Source organism: Lygodium microphyllum, chromosome 9 (genome assembly GCF_053477565.2).
Source record: "Lygodium microphyllum isolate KBCC chromosome 9, Lygodium_microphyllum_v1.1.10, whole genome shotgun sequence".
Classification (NCBI taxonomy): domain Eukaryota; kingdom Viridiplantae; phylum Streptophyta; class Polypodiopsida; order Schizaeales; family Lygodiaceae; genus Lygodium; species Lygodium microphyllum.
The window spans coordinates 98,371,972-98,397,102 of NC_141143.1; the positions used below are offsets into that span (position 1 = coordinate 98,371,972).

General features: G+C 45.1%; 1 protein-coding gene across 1 annotated transcript; it reads right to left on the reverse strand.

Moving 5' to 3' along the window:
- Positions 1-262: 262 nt before the first annotated feature.
- LOC148031344 (uncharacterized) lies at positions 263-25,131 on the reverse strand. Its single transcript, XM_087685728.1, has 2 exons — positions 24,834-25,131; positions 263-637 (listed from the first exon to the last, which is right to left on the reverse strand). The coding sequence occupies exons 1-2, from the start codon at positions 24,994-24,996 to the stop codon at positions 474-476; spliced, it is 327 nt and encodes a 108-aa protein (XP_087541854.1). The 5' UTR covers positions 24,997-25,131; the 3' UTR covers positions 263-473.

Below are 25,131 nucleotides of genomic sequence, written 5' to 3' on the forward strand. Positions count from 1 at the left end.
TCAGTTTAGAGATCACATGGTTGAGACCCAAATCATAAACAGTCTCTAAGACTCCGAAATTTTAATCTGTAATCATAGAGATTTGAATATGTGATCATAGATACAAGTTGAATTTGAAGGGTGGCTCCCTGGAGTTTTTGCCCACCAGATCTCTAATTCAAGGTGGCTCCCTGGAGTTTTTGCCCACCAGATCTCTAATTCAAGGCTTCAAAAAACACTAACAACCCAAAGAAACATAGGATTGATGTAAATTTGCTTGATCTATAAAACAACTGTGTCAGGACATGGTTGATTTAGCCAAAAACAGAATAACAAGGTGCATACAGCAGCCGCTTGCCCCCCTTGCCCTGGGCAGTTTTCCAAACAAGTTTTCAAACATAATTTTGCAAAACCTAAATCTAAATGCCACATGTTCTGCATAAAATGGCCAGGCTACAACCATACAAAGTTGTTTTGAATTCCTTCACTTGAGCCTAGAAATTGAGCTTCTTGTGTTTTCTTTTATCCTTCTTCAGTCTAGCTTTGCTCTTACTCCGCTTCTTAATCCCTCCCTTTGCCTTAAGACTCCCTTGATGTGAACCTTCATCAATTGACATGGGCACTGCACCACTTCTCCCTTGATACTCTGGCTCTATTTCTGCAAATCAGATAAATTTATTAGCCCACATAACAAAGGATAATGGACAAAATTTTGTCGTTGCAAGCAGGCACTTGCTGCAATCATGAATTATATATGCAAATGAAATTTAGGAAAACGACATGCAATCTTTGAGAGATGCCTCAACAGGAACACGACTGTCTCCTAAAATCGGCTAAACATTCCATAATGCAGCAAACTTAAACCATAAGCTTACAGCACTGACATGAAACTAAGACATTAGAAATGAAAATTTTAGATTTTGAGAATAAATTTCCACCTTTAGAATAGACAATGATCATCATCATGATTCATTAATTCATATTAAAAACCTCAAACGCCTCCTTTCTCTCCACAAGCTCAGGTCCTCCCCAGCCTTACTTGATACAAAACATCACCAGCTAGGGGTATGAGACATGTATCTCTCCCCATGTCCTCCAGTCCTTTTATTTGGTACAACAAATCACTACCTTCCCAGTCCTATTCTTGTCTTTTTTCCCAAGTTTCTTCCTCTATTCTTTGTTCCCACACATCACTAAGGGTATGCAACACACATATCTCCCCATGCCCTCAAGTCATTTTATTTGGTGCAACAAACCACTGCCTTCCCAGCCCTGTTCTTGTTTTCCTTCCCAAGTTTTCTTCCTCTATTCTTTGTTCCCACACACACACACCCTGCCCTCGCCCCTTTCTGGTTTCCCCCTCGTCTGGTTTTCTAGATCCAGCCCTCCCATCCCTGCTCATAGGCTTAAATGTAAGCAGCAGCCAGCTAATTCCCTTCATGCAGATGCTTACATTTGCATTTCCTCTCAACTTAACCCTTATTTTCGCAGTACCTTTTTGTCATCCATGACAAGCTCATGAGCATGAATGAGTAACAAAAGGCTACAATAATTCAGGCATGCATTAGCAAACACTCCAAAAAGAGACTCCTTGGTGTCCTCTTGTTTTCTCTGACCTGCAAGCCAAGCTCCGTGTCTCAACTAAACAGAAAGAGAACTTGTATCTTTTGACAAGTTTGCATATTCAATTAATAAATTTTCCTTTCAAACTAAAAGATATCCGGACCAAGTATTGCATTGTCTTTTATTATTTTTGTATAGTTTATGTGCAAGCTATATTTACTACCATTGGCCAGTGTTTTTCTGGCCAACCTGCTATTTTTTATTATTTTACACAAATCTCTTTATAGGCAGCCCAGCCCGAGGTCACATAACATTCAGATTCGGTGTGTGCAAGGTGAGAGATCCCCGGTAGATACATTCCACAACCTGTTGTACATATCTGCTCCCTTTTGTCAACACTCATTCATTGCAGATTTCTGTGTTCTCTCTCTCTCTCTCTCCCCCCCCATGTGTTCCTTTCTTTCTTTCAGTCCGGTCATACACTTCCACATTCATTGCACTCTAACATGATATCAAAGCAATGTTGAAGGGCTGATCGATTGTGAGCAGACCTGAAGAGGAGATTTCAATGTGACACCACGGCTACGTTTTCAGTGTTCAAGGACGAGCAGAAGGGCTGCCCATCAATACAAGGCTAAAACGAGTGGAGAGACATGGGAAAGGAGCAAAATTTGCAGGTTTTTGCAATTCCTGAAGGAGAAATGCTGTTGTTTCAGCCTTTTGGTACAGATTTTGATTTTTCATCACCTCTGGCAATTGAAAAAGGCTCGAGACAAGCAGAGGAAGCCCTAGCAGGCTGCGTTTTTGGAGTTAGGGGGCTGCCCTTGTTTTTGTGTAGATTATTCAAATGACACTATCTTCTGAGGCCGACATGGAGTTCCACACAAATCGACCGTAAGGTCCCCATGTCCATAAGATGAGAAACTCAATGGAGAGAACTACCACATTTGCCAAGTGATAATGCTTGCCATCATGGAGTCCTATGATTTGGCAAAGCTCATGCCCAAGGCCATAGACCATCCTTTAGCCCATGATTTGTCCAAGCTTTCTATAGATGGAAAAACCGAGTTGGCAAAGGTTCAAGCACATTGGGACAAGCTGAATTCCCACATTTGATCATTCCTCTTTCTCTCATGCACACTGGTCGTGATAGCCCACATAGAACATTTGACTGTTGTGTGAGAAATATGGTTGGTATTGGATCAACTATACAATTAGATTGCCAACAATTTGTGTGACAGTTTGGGCAGGTCGGACAGTCCCAGGTAGGGCGGGCAGGTGCCATGTTGCAAACAGTCTGCAGTTGCAGGCCCTCTTTTATTATTATTGTGTTGTTCATGTGCAGTCAGCCAGTTTTTTACTGGCCAACATGCTATTTTTTATTATGTTTCACGGCCTATTTAGAGGCAGCCCAAGCCAAGGTCACATACATTCAGATTTGGTGTGTATAGGGTGAGAGGTCTCCGATAGATACATTCCACAGCCCATTTTCATATTTTCTCCCTTTATTCAGTATTCATTCATAGCAGATTTCTGCATTCCTCTCTCTCTCTCTCTCTCTCTCTCTCTCTCTCTCTCTCTCTCTCTCTCTCCATGTCTTTCTTTCTTTCAATCCAGTCATATGCTTCCACATTCGTTGCAATCTGATATGGTATCAGTGCAGCATTGAGGGCTGATTGATCATGGGGAGACCTGAAGAGGAGATTTCAGTGCGACACCAAGGCTGTGTTTTCAACGTTTTGAGGGCAAGCAAAAGGGTCGCGCATCGACACAAGGCTGAAATGAGCAGAGAAGCACGGGAAAGGAGCAAAGTTACTGATTTTTTGCAAGCTCTTGCTGTTCGTGAAGGAGAAAGGTTGCTTTTCAGCCTTTTGGTGCAAATTTTGATTTTTCATCACCTTGGACGGTTGAAGGTTCCACACAAGTGGAGGAAGCCCTACCAAGCTGCATTTTCGTAGTCAAAGAGGGCTGCCCTTGTTTTTGTGTAGGTTATTCAAATGACAATGTCTTCCCATGTCAACATGGAGTTCCAAGCTATTATGGACCGTAAGGTCCCCATGTTACCAACTCTTCCAGAAGATTAGAAACTCAATGGGGAGAACTACTACATTTGGCAGGTGATGATGCTTTCCATCTTGAAGTCCTATGATTTGCCGGAGCTCATGCTTGATGCCATAGACCATCCTTCAGTCCATGATTTGTCCAAGCTTTTTGCAAATGAGAAAGCCAAGTTGGCAAAGGTTCGGGCACATTGGGACAAACTGAATGCCTGAATCCAATCGTTCCTCTCTCTAGAATTGGATCAATTATACAACTGGATGACTGTGATACAACAAGTGTTTCTAGAGGTATAGATGCAAACGTTGTGTTGGGAATAAAGGGCCCTCGTGCCTTTTATATGTGTTCAGGTGTGAACACACCCTTAGCACACTTGTACTTTCATATATGTATCTATCTAAAAACCTAAAGAGGTACACTCGTCATTGTACCCACAAGTCGTGCTCACTCTCCTCGCTACTCTACACTCTCTCTCACTCTCTCCGCTGCCAGCAAGCATTGTGTGTCTCAATCCTCGCACTCCCTCGAAGCTCAACAAACTAGTATCAAAGCAAGCAAGGAGTGCATGCTTCTCAAGATGTCAAGCGTGAGTTGGGTGAGGAGGCGACTGCCAAGGCGACAATTCCAGGTTGCGAGCAGGTAGGCGAGACAAGTTGAAGGCAGGCTCGTGTGCAAGAGACAGTCGACAAGCACAGGCGTGCGACAATCGACTGGATAGTAGGCAACGTGACGGGATGGTGGCTCGCTGCAGGGCATGCAACGGGCTGGTAACATTTGGGACTTTTCATATATATGCAAGAATTGGGCTGAAATTTACCCAATTTCTCGACATTTATGCACATTGGACCCTGTCCAATTTAGGGCTTTTGCTGTTTGGGTAATATTTGTGTGCCATTTGGTCATTTTATGTACATGCGAATTTAATTCCATGCAATTTGGACATCTAGCACATGGAAAATTTTGGGGGGTTTTGCTGAAATTGCTCTATTTTGGAAAAATTGGTCTATTCTATGCATGTCAAAGACACTACAAATGTATGGTTGATGCTTTGGCAAAAAGTTTGGGGCTTTTGACCGTGCGTGTCAAATTTTGTGCCCGTGGGTGTATGTACAACAAAAATTGCAGCTAAAATTTGGGACTTCTCATGTAATGTGATGTATTTGTCATTGGAACAGTTGTAATCAGTTATGGAGTGCTGTAGCACAAGGTTTAATGCTTTTGAAAATTTATTTTCAGCTGAAATTTTATTTTCAGATCTGAAATTTCTGCTTCTACGTCGTCATTTATTGCTGGTTGGTACTTGTTTGTACCTTGGTCACTTGTGTGATAGTTGGGGCCTGCATTTGCTGATTTATTTTTCTTGTCACATTTGGGCTGAAAATCATGGCAGGCAGCAATAATCTCATGCACATTAAGAAGCTTGAAGGAGCACATAACTTTGCAGTTTGGAAAAAACAGTGCTACAATATCTTGTTGTAGAAGAGGCAAGCAAAGCCGATTAAAACCAAAGGGACAAAGCCCGCAAATATGGAATAGGAAGACTGAGATGAGTTTATATGAGCTTGCACACTCAACCATCGAGCTATCGATTACTAATGCCTTGTTGTTTAACATTAAAGGTTTGGATTTGCATATGTTGTTTGGACTCGACAGGAAGAACTATATGCCTAGAAGAGTGCCGCAAGCAAAGTGTATTGGCTGAAAAAGTTTATGGATTTGCGTATGAAAGAGGGTACAACAATGTCTACTCACTTGAGTGAGTTTAACTCCATTTTCGACTAGCTCGTTGCCTTGAAGTTCTTAATTGATGAAGAATTTAAGGCTCTTGCTTTGCACTCTGCCAGAGAGTTGGGATACATTCAGGACTGCAATGAGCAATTCTAATGCGATTCTTTTGTATGCTGATATAGGGAGTGCTCTACTCATGGAAGAAATGAATCGGCAAAACAATGCATCCAGTAAGTCTTCCAGTGCTTTGCATACTAGAGGCAGATCACAATAGAAAGGCAAATCTGATAGCAAGGGACGCAGTAAATCACGTGGTAAGGATGTTGAATGCCATCATTGTGGCAAGAAGTGTCACTTTAGACGTGACTGCTACAAACGGAAGAAAGAGAAAGAAAAGGGCAAGAAAACAAATGATAGCAAGGAAGAGAAGAAAGAGAGCCAGCCTAAGAAAAGCAGTGTCAAAATTGAAGAGGTGAATGTAGTCACTCATAACAGTGACAATGGGAATGACGTACTCTTGGTCTCTTCACATTTTAGTACACATGCTTTGATTGCAAATATAAATGATGACATGTATACTTGGATTCTAGATTCATGTGCTTCTTTTCATATCGCCCCTCATCGTGAGTGGTTTTCTGACTATACAGAGGATCGACACGGTGTTGTTCGTCTTGGGAACAACTATGCATGTGACATTGTAGGTATTGGCAGTGTGCAATTGCAGTTTCAACATGGTTCTATCTTCACACTTCAACATGTATGGCATGTACCGCAGCCCAATAAAAGCTTGATTAGCACAGGGCAGCTAGATAACGATGGATTTCATACCACCTTTGGTGATGGGAAATGGAAGATCTATAAGGGATCTAGAGTGATTGCCAGAGATACCAAGGTTATCTTTAGGGGAAAAGAAATACTTTGTCGATAATACTACACGAGAGATATGCGCTTACCCTATTCATAGCAAGGATGAAGTGCTTGACAAGTTTTAAAATTTCTTGGCATTGGTTGAAAATCAGACCGATAAGACACTTAAGTGACTTTGCTCTAACAATGGTGGGAAATATATGTCCAAGGCCTTTCAAGCATTTTGTGACAGCAAAGGGATAAAGAGGGAGCTCACTGCCCCTCATAATCCGCCCCAAAATGGTGTTGCAGAGCATAAGAATCGGACCATTCAAGACAAGGTCCATACAATTTTGTCACATGTTACTTTGGACAAAAGTTGTTATGACAACCGTACACTTGATTAATCGGTCACCAAACAGGTCTTGGGGGGGAGGGGGGAGGGGGGAGTTCCCCAAGCGTAGTTAGGCAAGCCACCTCCATATGCATAGTTGAAAGTGTTTGGCTGCAAAGCATTTGTGCACATACGTAAGGAAAAAACGCAGCAAACTTGAGCCAAAGTCCAGTAAATGTATTTTCCTAGGATATGGTGAGGAAGGTGAAATTGGGTATAGATTATGAGATCCCGAGAAAGAAAAGTAGTGCGCAACAATGATGTTATCTGCCGGGAAGATCGCATACAGAAACAGCCCGAAAGAACAAAGGAAGTCGGTAGGGTCGGATTCCAGAAAGAAATACCTTTTGGACAACAAAATGTGCCCGCTGAACAGCAACAAATACTGCTGTAAATGAACTTGCAAATGAAAAAAATAATGCTGGAAATGACCATCCAGCCATTGCCCATAATGATGAGTCACTGGATATAAAGGAACAACCAGGACAGCAAGCTGCTAATGCTGATTTGCAAGCTGAAATGCCAAGATAGCAAGCTGAAAATGGAAATGTGCCCACTAAACAGCAGTAAATACTGCTGTAAATGAACCTGCAAATGCAAAAAATAATGCTGGAAATGACCATCCAGCCATCGGCCATAATGATGAGCCATTGGATGTGAAGGAACAGCCAGGACAGCAAGCTGCTAATGCTGATTTGCAGGCTGAAATGCTAAGACAGAAAGCTGAAAATGGAAATTTGCAAGCTCAACAGCCAGCAAACAATGATCATTGGGTTAGGAGATCGTCTAGGGCTACTAAACAACCCGATATATTCGTTCCTGGTGCAAACAATGTGGCTGATTATGTCATGTTGACAGACTGTGGTGAACCGTCTTGCTTCGAGGAAGCAACGGACAAACAAGACAGCAAGAAAAGGTATAAAGCCATGTTGTCAGAGATAGACTCTTGAGAAAAATGGCACATGGGACTTGGTGCAATTGCCTAAAGGACAGAAAACCCTTCCATGCAAATGGGTTTACAAGATGAAGGTCACTTCTCGTTCCTCGCCAAAGTACAAAGCACAATTGGTTGTGAAGGGATACAAGCAGAAACATGGAGTTGACTTTGATGAGATCTTCTCTCCTATAGTCAAGATGACTACATTGAGAACCATTTTGGACTTGGTTGCAGCTGAAGATATGGAGCTCATACAGAGGGATATAAAGACTACATTCTTACATGATGATCTGCATGAAGACATATATATGCAGCAACCTAAAGGGTTTGTGGCAAAAGGGAAAGAGAAGATGGTATGTAAACTCAAAAGGAGTTTGTATGGGCTGAAACAAGCACCAAGAGAATGGTATCATAAGTTTGATACATTTATGCAATCTCAAGGTTTTGATAGAAGTCAAGTGGATCATTGCTTGTACACCAAGAAGGTAGCAGATGGCAGCCTGATTATCTTGGTTCTATATGTTGATGACATGCTGATTGCTCCCAGGGATACCTATGCCTTGGACTCACTAAAGCAAACACAGGATTTGTGCATCTGCTTTGGAAAGCAAAAGGCATCTGCTTTGGAAAGAAAAAGACATCTGTCGTTGGCTTTACGGATGCAGACTATGTTGGTCATGGTGATTGCAAAAAGTCCACTTCTAGGTAAGTGTTTACCTTCACAAGAGGAGCAATCTCTTGGATCTCCAAGCTACAAAAGTGTGTTGCATTGTCTACTACAAAGGCATAGTATGTGGCTACCACTAAGGCATGCAAAGAAGCTTTATGGCTTTCATGTCTAGTGGGAGAGCTTGGCATTATTGAGTTACATGTTCTCCATTGTGATAGTCAGAGTGCTATCATGCTAGAACGGAATCCTGTCTTTCATGCAAAGACAAAGCACATACAAGTGAAGTATCACTTCGTTAGAGATGTACTTTGTCAGAGTGCAGCGATGCGGAAGCGTGGGACCAAGACTGAGAGAGAGAGAGAACGCAGAGAGGAGAGAGAAAGAGAGTGGAAGATAAAGATCTGCTATATAAAGTGTGCTGTATACAAAGATATGCAGATATGTACACGGGCGCAGTGCGCGGGATTGCGTGTCTCCACCTCGACCATGCAACTTGCTGTTCACCTCAAAGTCCACTGCAGTCTGCACGATCTCCAACCTGAAATCTACAAGCAGAGACGTAATCTGCATGAATCTCCAGCCTAAAACCTACGATCACAAGTGACTGGAAGACTGCAGAAGATCGGCCATAAATAGCCGGAAAATAGGCAGGTCGGCTCCATTAAATGCAACCGACTGGTGCAGTACAGTCGGACTGCCATGTGGCAGTCCGACTAGTCAGACCAGAATCTGACATCGCTAACACCCCCTCTCAAAGCCTGGGCTGGGCAGAAGCCTGAGGGATCTGGCATGTCTTCGAAGTAGAGCCTGGGGAAGCGCCTTCGTAAACAAATCTGCAAGATTGTTCTCCGTCTTGCAGTACTCCACAGCGATGGTCTCATCCAAAAGCTTCTCTCTGATGAAGTGGTACTGGATCTCTATGTGCTTCGTCCGGGCATGAAAAACAGGATTCCGTGCCAAGGCAATGCAACTCTCATTGTCGCATTGCAGCAAAGTAGGACGAGTCTGGGGGCAGCCAAGCTCCTCCAACAATCTCCGAAGCCACACAACCTCACATGTGGTGGAAGACACGGCCCGATACTCCGCCTCAGTAGACGAAAGGGCTACCGTGGGCTGCTTCTTGCTACTCCATGAGATAACACCTACACCCAAGGTAAAACAGTAACCTGTAGTAGACCGCCTGTGGTTCACATCACCAGCCCAATCCAAGTCGCTCCAACCTGCAAGTACAAGATCTGAACCACCTGTGCCTGCTGGATAATGAAGCCCTAAATCAAATGTCCCCCTCAAATACCGAAGTATCCTCTGGGCAGCCTGCGTCTGAGGTTCACTCATGAACCCCGCCAAGAGACCAACAGCAAAACAAAGATCAACACAAGTGTTAAGGAGCCAAATCAATGATCCAATCAACTGACGGTAGCGGGAAGCATCCGCAATGGGAGAATCTGAATGTGAAGTGGCCTTCCAGTTCCGGATCCATAGAAGTAGAAATGGACCAACAATCCTCAATTGCAAAAGAAACCAAGAGCTCCTGTACATATCTCTGCTGAGAGATGAAAATCCCCCTTTGAGACTGATAAATCACATGGCCCAAGAAGAAGTGGAGTAGACCCAAGTCCGTCATCTCGAACGCCTGATGTAAAGCTGCCTTCGTCGCTTTAACCTTCTGTGCATGATCACCTGTGACAATCAAATCATCAACATACAACACAAAAAGCACACAACCAGCCTCGGAAGTGTGTACATAAAGTTGCGGATCGGCCTTGGAACGCCAATATCCCAACTGTGACTGAAGGAACGAATCAATATTTTCATTCCATGCACGCGGAGCTTGCTTGAGACCGAACAAGGCCTTCTTCAACCTATAGACTTTCCCATATGAAGATCCAAAGCCAGGAGGCTGCTCGACATAGATCTCCTCCTTCAAATCACCATTAAGAAAGGCCGACTTCACATCCAACTGGTAGACATGCCATCTCCTATGGCCAGCCAAGGCAAGAACAGCTCGAATGGTTGCCATACGAGCAGTGGGGGCAAAAGTGTCATGACAATCAATCCCTAGGCGCTGTGCAAAACCTTTAGCAACAAGGCGAGCCTTGTGCTTGTCCAAAGAACCATCGCTAAGGTACTTGGTCTTGAAGACCCATTTAACGCCAATCACCTTCTTATTCGGGGAGCGAGGCACGAGATACCAAGTGCCATTCCTCTCAATAGCCTCCAACTCGGCTTCCATAGCTTTCTTCCATGGTGCGGACTGTAAAGCCTCCTTCACGGAGATGGGCTCTCAATCCTGCATAACACGGGTCATCAAACAATAGTTACAGCAAACAAGCTCCGTAGAATGTGCCTAGTGCCTCCGTGACCGCCGCAGACCATCCTGCGGTCCCCACTCCTCAGGGACCCCCTCGATCCCTGAATCACGGAGTGTCTCACGGGCCCAACGAGGAGGAGGCCGGACCTCTCTTTGTCTCTCTCCATCAACTGAAGACTCTGGAATATCCACCGGCGGTAACTCCTCGGGGGTGACAGGTGGAATAGTAGACTCTGTATCGGAAACAGAATCGGAATCAAAAGGCGTTGGCTCAAAAGTAACTGTCTCGGGAGTCCGAATCTCCCCTAGATCTCCAAGAACGGGATGCTCCTCACCCGCTGCTATGGCCGGAACCTCCACGAACTGACATCTCGACTGGTGTACACATCCCACTTGACGGGATCATACAAACGATAGCCTTGGGACTGAGAGCTGTAGCCAACAAACACCTGTCTTCAGGAAGCTGCTTCAAATTTATCACGATGAGTCTTGGGAATGTGAACATAGGCATCACACCCAAAAACCCTAAAATAAGAAACATCGGGCTTAGTCCCAAAGTAAGCCTCAAAAGGTGTCATCCCATCAACGGCCGAAGTGGGGGATCGGTTAAGGATGTGAACTGCAGTAGCCACAGCCTCGGCCCACAGAAACTGAGGTGTCTATCAGTGCTCCATCATGGTGCACGCCATCTCGATCACACTTCAGTTCTTCCATTCAAGAATGTCATTTTCTTGAGGAGTGTTGGTATTAGCAAACTCCAGGTGAATACCTTTATCTGCACAGAAACGAGCAAACTCATTAGAAACAAATTCACCACACTTGTCAAATCGCAAGGTCTTCGATCGCCGGCCTGATCGGTTCTTCTCAAAGAGAAGCCAATCCTTGAAGTGGGAAAAAACTTCTGACTTCAACGCCAAGAAATAGGCCCAAGTCATCCTGATGTAGTCATCTACGATCAACATGAAGTACGAGCTTCCTCTCAAGGACTCGTTCCTCATAGGGCCACAAAGATCCGTAGATACAAGCTCCATCGATGAAGTAGACCGCCGTGAAGCTTTGTTGGGAATCGCATCCCTATGCTGCTTTCCACGAATGCAGGAGACGCATGGTTGCTGGCTCACCACTATATCCGGCAACCCTCGAACAAGCTGTCCACGTGACGCCCTCCGAAGATAATCATAATTGAGGTGACCAAACCGAGCATGCCATAGCTCTGACTGTGTCTGAGAGGTAAGAAGAAGAGTAGGGAGAGCGGTAGAAGACGTCAATTTGTAGATGCAATTCTCCTCATATCCTGATGAGAGAACCTTCCTTGACCCACGATCAAGGACTCGCACTGAATCACTGTCAAACTCCACCAAAAGTCCAAGTGAACAAATCTTATGAGCCGAAAGTAGATGATACCCTAAACCTGGCACATGCAAGACCTCTGAGGTATAGGTACCACCACGTCCATCTGGAATAAGCTGCATCTCACCCCGTCCTGCAATAGACACCGAAGAGCTATCTCCGATGAGAATCTGCCCACGCGAAGGTTGCAACTAAGCAACACCAACTGATGAAGGAGTCATGTGCCGGGAGGCACCACTGTCAACAATCCACTCTCGAGCCTGGGGAGCTGTCATCGCAGCATCAGAAGCATTCGGTGTAGAGTCCTCAATGACAGCTAGATGAAGAAACACAGCTGATGAGGATGCAGCCACCGCTCCAGAATCCTTCGTGTCCTTCTTGTTGGTGTCCTTCTTGTCTTTGTCAGGGCAATCCTTCTTCCAATGGCCGGTCTTTCCACAAATATGGCATGTGGATTCTTTGTCCTTGTCCTTCTTTGACTTGTCCTTCTTCTTCTTCTTTTGGTCCTTCCCCTTCTTTTGAGAGGCTTAACCTGTCAAAACTTCCGACTTGGAAGCATGCTGTCCCTTCGGTTGTTCCTCTTGATCCAAGACCATAGCAACCAGCTCTTCCCACCGAAGAGTAGACTCTCGCCCCGAAGTAATAAGGACGGAGTAGAAAGCACCAAATCGTAACGGCAATTGGGACAAAAGTGTGATCGCCATGTCTTCGGAGGAAATCGGCTTCCCCGCATTCTGAACCTGCATTTGAAGCTGTCTAAGCTTGTTGATGTGCTCCCGCAACGAAGAAGACTTGTTCACGGACAAGGTCCGCATCTGCACCTCCAAAGAAACCCGCTTCATAAGGGTCATCCGGTTATACATCTGATCAAGCTCCAGCCATATCTCCCGAGCCACCGTCAAGTGCTCGATGTGGGCTATCACGGCTGTAGTACAAGACAAAAAGAAAAGAACGAATCCAAGCATTCGGTTTGTCCCAGTGAGACTGTGCCTTGGCCAACTCCGCACGAGCATCGGAAGAGAGTTTGGACTCATCTCTCACCGAGGGCCAGTCGATCTCCTCCTGTACAAGCTCCGCCAAATCGTAAGACTCAAGGATGGCCAACATCATCACGCGCCAGATGCGGTAATTGTCGCCATCGAGCTTTTGATCTGCGGGAAGAGTCAGTAAGACATCACCTTCCGGTCCATGATCGTCTAGAACTCCAAGTCAATCTTTGTAGACATCTTCACCTGTAATGCCTTAACAACCGCAAAAGCAACCCCCTCTGACTGTGAAAACACAGCCTGCTAGGCTCTTTCTTCCGCGTCCCGAACCTTCTTCACCTGCAGGAGGGGATAAAAAAGCAAAACCTACACTTGAAGATTGAAAACTCAGCCTTCCTCCTCTTCAAACAGCAATAAACAGCAGCAAATCCACCAACTAGACTCCTTTCCCGTACGCCCACGCTCGCTTCAGCCTTGTTCCGATGCGCAGCCCACCCGCTCGCCCTCGAACGCTGGAAACGCAGCCTTGTGTCGCGATGGAATCTCCTCTTCAGGTTGGTTCTTCACTCAATCAACCCTTCTTCACTGCTCTGATACCATGTTAGAGTGCAGCGATGTGGAAGCGTGGGACCAAGACTGAGAGAGAGAGAGAACGCAGAGAGAAGAGAGAGAAAGAGACAGTGAAAGATGAAGATCTGCTGTATAAAGTGTGATGTATACAAAGATATGCAGATATGTACACGGGCGCAGTGCGTGGGACTGTGTATCTCCACCTCGACGATGCAACCTGCTATTCACCTCGAAGTCCGCTGCAGTCTACACGATCTCCAACCTAAAATTTGCAAACAGAGACGTAATCTGCACGAATCTCCAGCCTGAAACCTATGATCAGAAGTGATTGGAAGACTGCAGAAGATCAGCTATAAATAGCTAGAAAATAGGCACCAGAAATAGGTAGGTCGGCTGCATTAAATGCAGCCGATTGGTGCAGTACAGTCGTGGCAGTCCGATTGGTCAGACCAGAATCTGACATCGCTAACATACTTAATAGCAAGAGCATTGAGCTTATCAAAGTACATACAGATGATAATCTTACAAATCTTCTCACGAAGGGTCTTCCAACAGAGCGGTTTGCTCATTGCCGACAGATGATGGGAGTTGGATAGGTATATGTATTTCAACTTTGTACATACCTAGACTTAGCTGATTCTTTTCTCCTCTTAAGGCACATTGCCTTTAGGTGGGAGGTTGCTGGGAATAAAGGGCCATCGTGCCTTTTATATATGCACGGATGTGAATATACCCTTAGCACATTTGTACTTTCATATATATCTATCTAAAACCTAAAGAGGTACACTAGTCATTGTATTGAACATCAAAGGTGTGCTCACTCTCCTTTCAACTGCTCTCAACTCTCTGTGTGTGTTATCCATCGCGTTCACTCTTAGCTCCGTCAAGCTACATCACCACTTCACTAGGAAGAAGCTTCTAGATAAGACCATCGATGTGGAATACTGTAAGACCAAAGACAACCTTGCATTTGTTTACGAAGGCACTTTCCCAAGCTTTACTTCATAGACATTCCAAATCCCTTTGTCTGCTACCTTATCTAGGATCTGAGAGGGGGTGTTAGAGTCATTTCCTGGACTGGCAGGCAGGGCCACATAGACAGGTACCATATGGCTGGCAGTCAGCTAGTTGCCACGTGACAATAGTCGACGGACTGCATCATTTTTAGGTATTATTATCAGCCTATAACTAGGCTGTGTTTTCTATAGTTTGGGTAGTTGTGTCTCACAGATTTCAAGTTGCAGGCTGTGGAGATTGCTCTTGGGACTGACAAAGACCGAGACCTTCGAGATGGAGACATACACAGATATTCTCTCTGTACCCGTGTATAATTCTACATCCTTATACAACATTCTTCACTACAGATTTTCTACATTTCACTCTCTCTCTCAGTCCACTCTTTGTCACGGTCATTCGCTTCCACATTGCTTCACTCTGACACATCCCTCCCTAGAACCTCTGCACTTGTATACCTATATAGATGAGGCTAACTTGCTCCACCTCACCACCCTCACACACTCCCTCTCTCGCACTAGAGAGTCGTGAGAGAGAACCGCATCACCTACACTAGAAAGCAAGAGAAGTTGCCAAGCCCTTCCCTCGGTCTGAAGAAGATGATCTTATCTGCGTCTTGGCCTTGGCCAAAGGCTTAAAGTTGAAGTCTGAGAAAGAGGATGACTTAGCAGAGAAGTCCAGAGCTTGCTTCTTGTGCTTCTCTTGCTTCTTCCTCGAAACCACTAACTCGTAGCAATCCTTGCACAAATGTCCATTCTTACTATAGTGATAACACTAGGCCTTCAACTTCTTCTTCCTATCACCCCTCTCTGAAGCTGCAAAGGCCTCACCGGAACCACCAAACTATGATGAAAGCCTCCCCTGTAACCGCAAAGACGTCTCATGCTCAAGCAGCATCAAAGACATCTATAGAAACTGACAGGTGTCAATGACGTTAGATCCCGCAAAGCATTGGCCACTCCATCAAACTCCAAAGAGAACTTGTACAACACAATCCCCACAAGATGAACCTCTAGAAGGGCAAACTACATGTGTCAAAGCTAGTCCTGGACTTTGACATGTGTAACACAAAGTAATAAGGACTAAATAGTGTCCGGCTCAAACTTCATCTACTGGAGTTGTCCATAAAGAGTGATGGCACGCATAGGCAAAAACAGCCGCGTACAACATCTAAAGCTTTGCCCAAATTGTTGGAAAGGTCCTACAAGAGGTGGCCACCGAAAGGACTTTTTTGAGATGCAATGAAGAAGAGCAAAATATGCACGGGCATCATCGATATCCCATGTGAGCATAACTTCTTAATAATTGTCCTCGTCAAAATCAATGAAATGGTAGTATGCTCAAGATGCTCGCAAGCTACAGACACAACATACCATAACCACTTCTGCACAAACCATGCTTTCATAACAACACTCCAGGTTAGATAATCAAAGCCATGTAATTTGTCATCATTAGAACAATAGGAGGGACCCATCTAGAGAGCATAGGAAGAGAAAATAAGGGAAAGAAGAGAAGGAGACAGAGCACAACCACACCAACAGCACAGACTTCACAAAACAGAGTTCACATGCAGTGCACACAAGCTGATCACAAAAACTGACTACAAAAACAGAGAAAAGAGATGGATTACAACCACCAAACACTGTCAAAAGGTGGAAATTGCTGTTGCCCAGCCTGCAAAGGCATTAAACACAGTAAACACAGCAGCTATGCAGCAAAAACGCAGACTGATCCGTAATAAAATAATACAGAAATTGAAACACAGCCTGCTGGACCAAAAACATAGCCTACAAAAGGCTGCAAACAGGGTGATGGGCAGCAGGCAGCTGTCGCCACGCTGTAGCTAGTGTGCAGCAGTCAAGAAAAGTCAACAATCAGCAGGGGCAGACATGTAATCAGTAGAAAAACAGCAACAGGCACGTAGATCCTAAAATCTGATACCATGTCAAGAGTGGATGCAACAATGGAAGCATAAATAGATGCTGTAATAAACTGCTGAACACAAGGACAGAAGAGAAAAACACAAAAGAACACTCCAAAGAAAAAACTCAAAAGAATGCTCAGGAAATGGAATCCATATACCAAACACGAGACAATCACGTACAACTATGAGTCACTGGCTCCATGGGCACTAGCACCAGCTCTCTCTCTCTCCAATAGAACTTGAGGTGATGAATGATTGATTGAGGAGGGAACCCCTGAATATATAGGCCAAAATAGTGCCATAAACGGCAGCAGGTCAGCCAGCATTTAATGCTGATCAGCCAGCAATAAATGCATAAATACTCATCATAATGACCAAAATAAAATGCCTAAATACCCTAGTAATGTTAGACATGACCAAGACTCACACATAAGTTGACTAGATTGCTAAGATGATCCACACACATAGATCTACATCAGCTGCTCATCACATTCACAGGTTGCCTGCTGCATTTCGAGATCCATACAAAGTACAACACTCTCCAGCTCATCTCTCTGCCCCAATCCTTCAAAGACCTAGGAGTTCAAGGTTTTGCATTCACTTTGCATAGTGTGTTTACTACATTGAGCATTGTATTGTTCTTTATTCATCCTTCTTCTATGTTCATTGTCTCACCTCTGAGTTGTATTATCACATTTTGCTTTGTCATAAATTTGTGTTTATCCTCTGTGTTCAAGTATTTCTTTACACTAATCACAACCAGCCAACATGGTAGGTCCTCATTACAATGGAAAATGCAAGCGTGCATATAATCAAATCAGTCAAAAAACATAGATGTTACCAGATGTAGTAGTCTAACCACCAAACACAAGATGAACAAGTGCCAAGACAACTAGACAACAACTGAAGAAGCCTTGGCAAAGTCACAAACAGCCCGAATAGAGAGAGAACAGCTGAAAACACAAGATAACCAGCAGGCTGAGGCTGGAGAACAAGTCGCCCAGCATCAAACTATGGTCATTCGACAAGAAACTAGGTTGTCCATGTCAAAAGACGACATACCAGGGAGACAGTAGGGTTTGCAGGGAGGAATAGAGAATAAACTCGGCAAACACTAAGAAGAGAAGAGAAGAGAGAAGAAACTCTTATGAATGGAATGACGAAGATCCAAATCATGGAGTGAATGTGATACGAGGGAATAAGGGTGCCATGGCACAAGGAAGATGATGAAGACAGCCACGAACCACAAATTGCAATGTCCTCCTAAAGGGGTGTGAGGGCAATGGGGAGGCTGGAGAGAAGAGGTGACGGACTGAATGAATCAGCCGTAAAGAATGAGTGGCAGTGGTAGCCTACGAATAGGCAAGAGATTGTCTAGGGTGGCACCCGGAGGGAGGACACCGGCTATCTAGGGTGGTGGCCCACTGTGGGTGCCTAGCCTCTTTTTGGGGCTATTAGGTGAAGGGTTTCTCAAAACCCCCCCCCCCCCCTCTTAGGCCTAAAAAGGGGAACAAGAGAAGAGGTGGAGATGCAACACTACAAGTTGAAGAATGCTCATGCAGCAAGTGCCACTTGGACAGTGTCCCTCCTAGAAAAATTGTTCACTTGGACAGTGTCCCTCCTAGTACAAAGATGATGAAATCATGCAATGAATAGGAGGAATGTCAGACTTTGTGTGGTGCTGAGAACCATAAGGAGATGCAAGTACTCGATCGCGGGAGTTGGCTCCATGTTGACCAAGGCACCAAGGCAAGAAGAAGAGGAGGAAGATGTAGAGGATTCCCTAAGATCCAAGATTTCCACCTAAAAGGTAACCTGTAGTAAAGAACACTAGACAGAGTGAACTCGAGAACCCGAAACTCAATCTCAGGAGAGAAACCACTAGCTCCGTGCATCCATGTGGGAAGGAATACAAAGGCCTTGTCATCGAGTCGTGGTTGAACCTCCAAGGCCCCAATCTAGGTAGATCCTCGAGATCCTGGGTATCAATAGGCGAGATGACCGCTAGAAGAAAACCACCCCATCCAAGGGTAGAAGAAGAAGGTAAAAGGCCTACGCTAGGGTGTGCGAAGGACTGAGCGGTGGGTGGGGACCCCCTTTGAAACTGGAGAAATAGAAGCCCCCTCTAAAGTTGCAATAGATGTAGATGCCCCCTCAGAGGGCAAAGAAAGATCATCCCCCTCTAAATCCCCCTCTAAGGTAGATAGGGAATCCAAAAACTCAAGGATCATGGACTCCGAAATGTCTGAGGACGAAGGAAGTGCCGCCGATCGTGCCGAAGAAGGTATTTGGGGTGGTGAAGAACTCCCAGAGGTGGCCTCTTGAACCTTGAGTAGGCAAGGGTGGAGAAGGGTGGACCTCAAGCTGAGCAATGAGTGGGCAACAATCATTACTTCTCAATGAAGCAGGCTGGGAAGCTAAAGAAGAGGAAGGAATCGAGCAGTCACAGTCTCTCGAAGAAGCGGACTGATGAGGAGATGGTATCAAACAATCATTGTAACTTGATGTAGCGAACTACAGATACGCGGGCCATGGTGGCCACTGTACCCGAAAATAGACAGTAGAAGACTACCGTTAGCATTGCAACAATCTCCAGGAGGTTGTAGCACCAATCGATCCTCCATGTACTCAAAAGGACTTAGTGTGCATCAGATGCATCTTATTGCCTTGAGCATAGTGCTCTGATAGCCAATGTAGAATGATCTCTGTGGCCCAAAAGGGAGAGGTGGCACAAGTAGTGCCAGGTAGAAGACCCATATACTCCGAGGGGGTGGGGAGCAAAGGTCGAAGTCAGCAAGCATCAGTGGTGTGTCTTGTGAGGCCACAATAGGAGCACCCAGTAGACTAGTCATCTGTTGGTAAAGAAGCCACGGGTACCAATGTGCCTTGCTGAAGAAGGAAGAGGTGAAAGAGGTCAGCCACAAACCATGAACCGTAGTATCCGCCTCAAGAGGTGTGAGGACACTGCAAAACATGAACAGCAATGTCTGCCTCAAGGGGTGGGAAGGTAGTGGAAGGGCTAGAAGTAAACTGCCATTGGGAGGAGGATGCCACCAATAATAAGAGGTTGCAGCCAACAATCAAGAGTAGCCATCGGTTGACTTGGAAGAGTCACCAACTGTGCAAACGCAGCTTTTAGCAAACAGAAGTAGGTGCTGGAATGCCGTTAGCAATCAAAAAGTACCGCCAACAAACTAGGCTAAGCCACTAGTGGACTGGGTAGAACTGCCAACAAAAAAACCCAGGGTATAGTAGTATGGTGGAGTTGCCAGCTGAAGCAAGGAGTCACCGGCTAGAAACACAAGTTCCGACAAATTAGAAAGAGACACCGGGTTGCTGAGCACAAATGCCAATAGACTAGTTGAGCCACCAATCAACATGGAGGAGTCAACAGACTAGTTGAGCCGCCAACCATAAACTGCAATGTTCTCCTGAAGGGGTGTGAAGGCAATGGAGAGGCTGTCAAAAGATGACGTACCAGCGAGACAATAGGATTTGCGGGGAGGAACACAGAGTGAACTCCGCAAACATGGAGAAGAAAAGGGAAGAGAGAAGAAACTCTGATGAATGAAACAATGAAGATCTGAATCATGGAGTGAATGTGATACAAGGAAACAAGGGTGTCATGGCACAAGGAAGATGATGAAGACAGCCACGAACCACGAATCGCAATGTCCTCCTAAAGGGGTGTAAGGGTAGTGGAGAGGCTAGAGAGAAGAGGTGACGGACTTAATGAATCAGCCGTGAGGAATGAACGAGAGAGAGGCCTATAAATAGACACAGTCAGTCTAGGACGGCGCCCCTTTTTGGGGCTACAAACCCTAAACATAAAACCTAAACGCAAAATGCAAAAACACAAAAACATAAACTGCGGGTGAAGGGTTAAGGGTTTCTCAACACCCCCTCTCAAGCCCAAAAAGGGGAACAAGAGAAGAGTGAGGTGGAAATGCAATGCTACATGCTGAAGAATACTCATGCAACAGATGCCACTTGGACAGTATCCCTCGTGGGGAAATTGTTCACTTGCCCAAGAGCCCTAGTACAAAGATGATGAAAATATGTATTGCATAGGAGGAATATCGGACTTTGTGTGGTGCCGAGAACCATAAGGATATGCCCGTACTCAATCTCAAGAGATGGCTCCATGCTGACCAAGTGACCAAGGCAAGAAGATATAGAGGATCCCTAAGATCCAAGATTTCCACCGCAAAGGGAACCTATAATAAGAACAGTAGATAGAGTGAACTGGAGAACCCGAAACTCAACCTTGGGAGAGAAGCCACTAGCTCCGTGTATCCATGTTGGAAGGAAAACAAAGGCCTCGTGACTAAGTCGCGGTTGAACCTCTGAGGTCCCGATCTAGGTGATACTTGAAGATCTTGGGTATCAGTAGAAGAGATGACTAGTTGAAGACAGTCACCCCAAGAAAGTAGAGGATGGGTGAAGAACTTCATAAGGAGTAGGTTCCCTCTCTGAGGTGGGAGGTAGAGGGGCCCCCACTGAAGTCAAAGAAGAAATAGATACCCCCTTTGAGGGCAAAGAAATAACATCCCCCTCTGAATCCCCTTCTAAACGGGATAGGAAATCCAAAAACTCATGAATCACGGACTCCGAAATGTCTGATGATGAAGGAAGTGCCGCCGGTGGAGCTGAAGAAGATATCTGGGGTGCCAAAGAGTGCCCAAAGGTAGCCTCTCGAATTTGAGTAGTCTAGGGTGGGAAAGGGAGGGGCTCAGAATGAGCAAGAGGTGGGCAACACTCGCTATCTCTTGGTGGTGCAGACTGGGTAGCCGAAGAAGAGGAAGGGGTCAAGCAACCACTGTCTCTCGAAGGAGCAGACTGACGAGAAGACGGTATCAAACAATCACTATTTCTCGATGGAGCAGACTGCATATCCGTAGGTCGTGGAAGCCACTGTACCTAAAAATAAGTGGGAGAAGACTGCCGCTAGCATTGCGACAATCTCCAAGAGGCCGTAGCACCAATCGATCCTCCATGTGCTCAAAAGGACTTGGTGCGCATCAAATGCGTCTTATTGCCTTGAGCATAGTACTCTGATAGCCAATGTAGAACGATCTCTGTAGCCCAAAAAGAAGAGGTGGCATAATGAGTGCCTGGTGAAAGACGCATATACTCCAGGGGGTGGGAAGCAAAGGTCGAAGTCAGCAAGCATCAGTGGTGTGTCCGATGATGCCACAGTAGGAGCACCCAGTAGTCTGGAGATTTATTGGTAAAGAAGCCATGGATACCAGTGTGCCTTGCTGAAAAAGGAAGAGGTCAGCCACCATGAACCATGAACCGTAATCTCCGCCTCAAGGGGTGTAAGCACAATGTGAAGCACGAACCACAATGTTCGCCTCAAGGGGTGGAAGGGTAGTGGAAGGGCTGGAAGTAAGCTGCTAGTGGGAGGATGTAACCAGCAGTAAGAGGTTGCAACCAATAGAAAGACGCATGTGAGGAGAGAGAGACTAAAAACGCAAACAGAACAACCTACAAGAGAGAGAAATACTAAAAACGCAAGCAACAAATGAGAGAGACTAAAAACGCAAGCAGGACAGCCTGCAAGAGAAAGACTAAAAACGTAGGCAACAGGGCTGTGATGACATGGCAGGCTGTAGGGCAATAGGTCTGCACAAGAACAACAGTCGCCTAACTGAAATCAACTCCAAACTGTGTGAAGAGGACTGGAAATCAAGTGCTAAATGATGGAGACAGCAATGGACAGCTTCGGCTAAGATGTCCTCCGTGAACGGGGTGTGGGCAGCAAGTTGAAACACCTGAAATCTACAAAAACAAGATTTTGATGTAGCAAAAGAAGAAGAGAAGTGGAAGCCGAACCCGCCACCGGTCTTTGCCTTCACTGGAGTGGAGGATCTTTGCCAATGTTTGAGTAGATCCTGCTCTAATACCATGTCAAAAGATGACGTGCTAGCGAGACAGTAGGGTTTGCGGGGAGGAACACAGAGTGGACTTGGCAAACATGGAGAAGAAACTCTGATGAATGGAACGATGAAGATCTGAATCATGGAGTGAATGTGATACAAGGGAACAAGGGTGCCGTAGCACAAGGAAGATGATGAAGACAGCCACGAACCACGAACCGCAATGTCTTCCTGAAGGGGTGTGAGGGTAGTGGAGAGGCTGGAGAGAAGAGGTGACGGACTGAATGAATCAGCCGTGAGGAATGAATGAGAGAGTGGCCTATAAATAGGCACAGTCAGTCTAGGATGGCCCCCCTTTTTGGAGCTGCAAACCCTAAACGCAAAACGCAAAAACACAAAAACGTAAAACTGCGGGTGAAGGGTGAAGGGTTTTTCAACAGAGGCTGGAGAGAAGAGGTGACGGACTGAATGAATCAGCCGTAAAGAATGAGTGATAGAGGCAACCTATAAATAGGCAAGAGACTGTCTAGAATGGCGCCTGGAGGGAGGGCACCAGCTATCTAGGATGGTGCCCCATTGTGGGCGCTCAGCCCCTTTTTGGGACTATCCACTGTGAAATCCTACACGCAAAATGCAAACTGCAAGTGAAGAATTTCTCAACAGTCCATACCAAGCAATAGGCTAAGAGAGAAAAATGCAAGGTGAAACAACTCTATAACAATAAAACGCAAGTTATAGCTGCTATAAAACAATAGCAATTAGGGCGCCCAGCTTGTAGACAGGTCACCCAATAGCAAACACGCACCATGTCACAACCTTTGAGATGAAGAGAGTCAAAGCAAAAATTGACATGATTGTGAGGATCATTCTAAAGATCAACAAGATTGTGACATGGATTGTGGTAAAACATGACAAAGATTGTAAGGGCCCCCAAAGGGTCCTCACCTTGCTATTATGGCACCCTCTGTATAGGTGCCTACCTTACTACACCTACCTAAGGAGAAATCAAATGGCACCAACTATGCCTTGTAGTCTTGCAAGGAGGAGTGCATCCTAGACTCCTTCAACCTCTGAGATTTTGTTACCCAACAATTGCCCCACCTACAATGGATCCTCACATAGGATCTCCGGCTGATCAAGCAACCCTTTGGAATTGGTTCAACTCTTGAGCCCAATCATTCCAACTTACTTTTCATGAGCTACCAGTCAAGTGTGTCTACTACACAGCTATAAGCCTCAACCAAATTATACTCTTTTTCAAATTTAGATGTTCACACATCAAATGACCCTTGTGATGCAGTTGCAACAACTCTTTGTTGCAAATTCCCCAACCATGAAGGACCACATCAACTATATGGAGGAGATATAAGATGAGCTTGCATCCCAATGAAAGAACATTTCTTCAAAGGATATGGCTCTAACTCTTTTGTTACATTTACCATCCCCTAAGTATGATGTATTCTATATCAGCCTCCTCACCTCCAGGGTTAGGAATACAAATATTCTATATCAGCCTCCTCACCTCTAGGGTTGGGAATACCATCACCTAGAAGGAGTTTGTCCCCATAATTTTGGAGCAAAATGGACCAAGAGTCCATCCACCATATTTGATTCAAGTTCTAGCATATCACAAATGACAACCCAACCCAACATAATAACTTGATCATGAAGAAGAAAGAAAAGGGTGGGTATATACTCCTAAACAATCATGTGCAAGTCTTTCGAATCAACTAATTGCCAACACAATACTTGGGGACACCCACATATCTTCCTTTGTGCCTTGTTATCTCTTCATAATTGTGGATACCCAAAGTGATTCCTTATCTCCACATGAAGGTCTTTGGTGTGTTGTGAGAAAGAGACTATAGGAGGGCATTCCATCATCTTGGCCTAGATAACACACATGGCCAAGGGACACTCATGACATGCTCAATTTTCCTCTTCCTAAGGCCTCCCTCCCAAGCCTATGTAGAGACACCTTACCACTTCCACATACTTGGAACTGCTTATTTGGTGCTCACTTGTGGCTAGGCTCTATCTTGGTGCCTTCCAACTTTGCAAAGACTACTTGGTGGGTCACTTTGGGGTAACTCAGGTTACTTCCATGCTCGTAGTAAAGTCATTTTACTTCAAGCCTGCTTTCTCTTGATTTAACTATGTGATATCTTGGTCCAAGAGTGTTCGTGAGAAACTGAGGTTTAATGTAATTGCAGAAATTTCAAAAATAACCTTTTAAAATTTAAAGAGAAGGTTTAAAACCCTGCACTTAACAAGATTTTCAGTTATAAGAATGGCAAATCCGTGTAATTTGATTCGAAAAGTCCCTCGAAAATTTTGAGTAAAAGATTTTTGCTATCTGCTCCCAAAACTAGTTTTCCATGAGCAGAGTTATCAAGACTTTGCAAACGATCTCTGGAAGCGCACCACACTTTCAACACATGCATGCACAAGCACGTGCCCAAAGGAAACTAAGGCATACTGCACAGAGCGAAGGGAAGGAAGGAGAGAAACAAATAAGGGAAAAGCACAAGGTATGATCGAACATTCACAGTACTGAAAAAGTCGAGTCCACAGAGCAAGCAAAAAACAACTCCTTGACGAACGGAAAGAAGGCTACTGACCCATCTGAGACTTGTTCTTGGGGATTTCGACCTTCGGGGCCTGCAGGGCGGCCTCTAAAGCAGCGAACTTGGAGGCATCCTTGGCATCGTAGTGGGGATCTACAAGCTCTCTCTTCAGAGTCCTCAACCTTTTCTTTCGCTTGGACCGGATAGATTTGCCCATTGCACGCCTCTCTGTGCTTTTGAGAGAGAGAGAGAGAGAGAGAGAGAGAGACTGTCTGTGTATGCGTGTGTGTGTTTTTTGCTAAGAGAGTAGCTTTGATGTGATCCTACCAATCACAAGATGCCTTACGAGAGA

What these genes read in the sequence shown, in the direction of transcription:
- LOC148031344 (XM_087685728.1), bottom strand. Translation starts at nt 24,996, where the DNA reads ATGGGCAAATCTATCCGGTCCAAGCGAAAGAAAAGGTTGAGGACTCTG. An exon ending in CAAGAACAAGTCTCAGATGG is followed by an intron (nt 638 to 24,833) that starts GTCAGTAGCCTT and finishes TCTGATTTGCAG; the next exon opens with AAATAGAGCCAGAGTATCAA.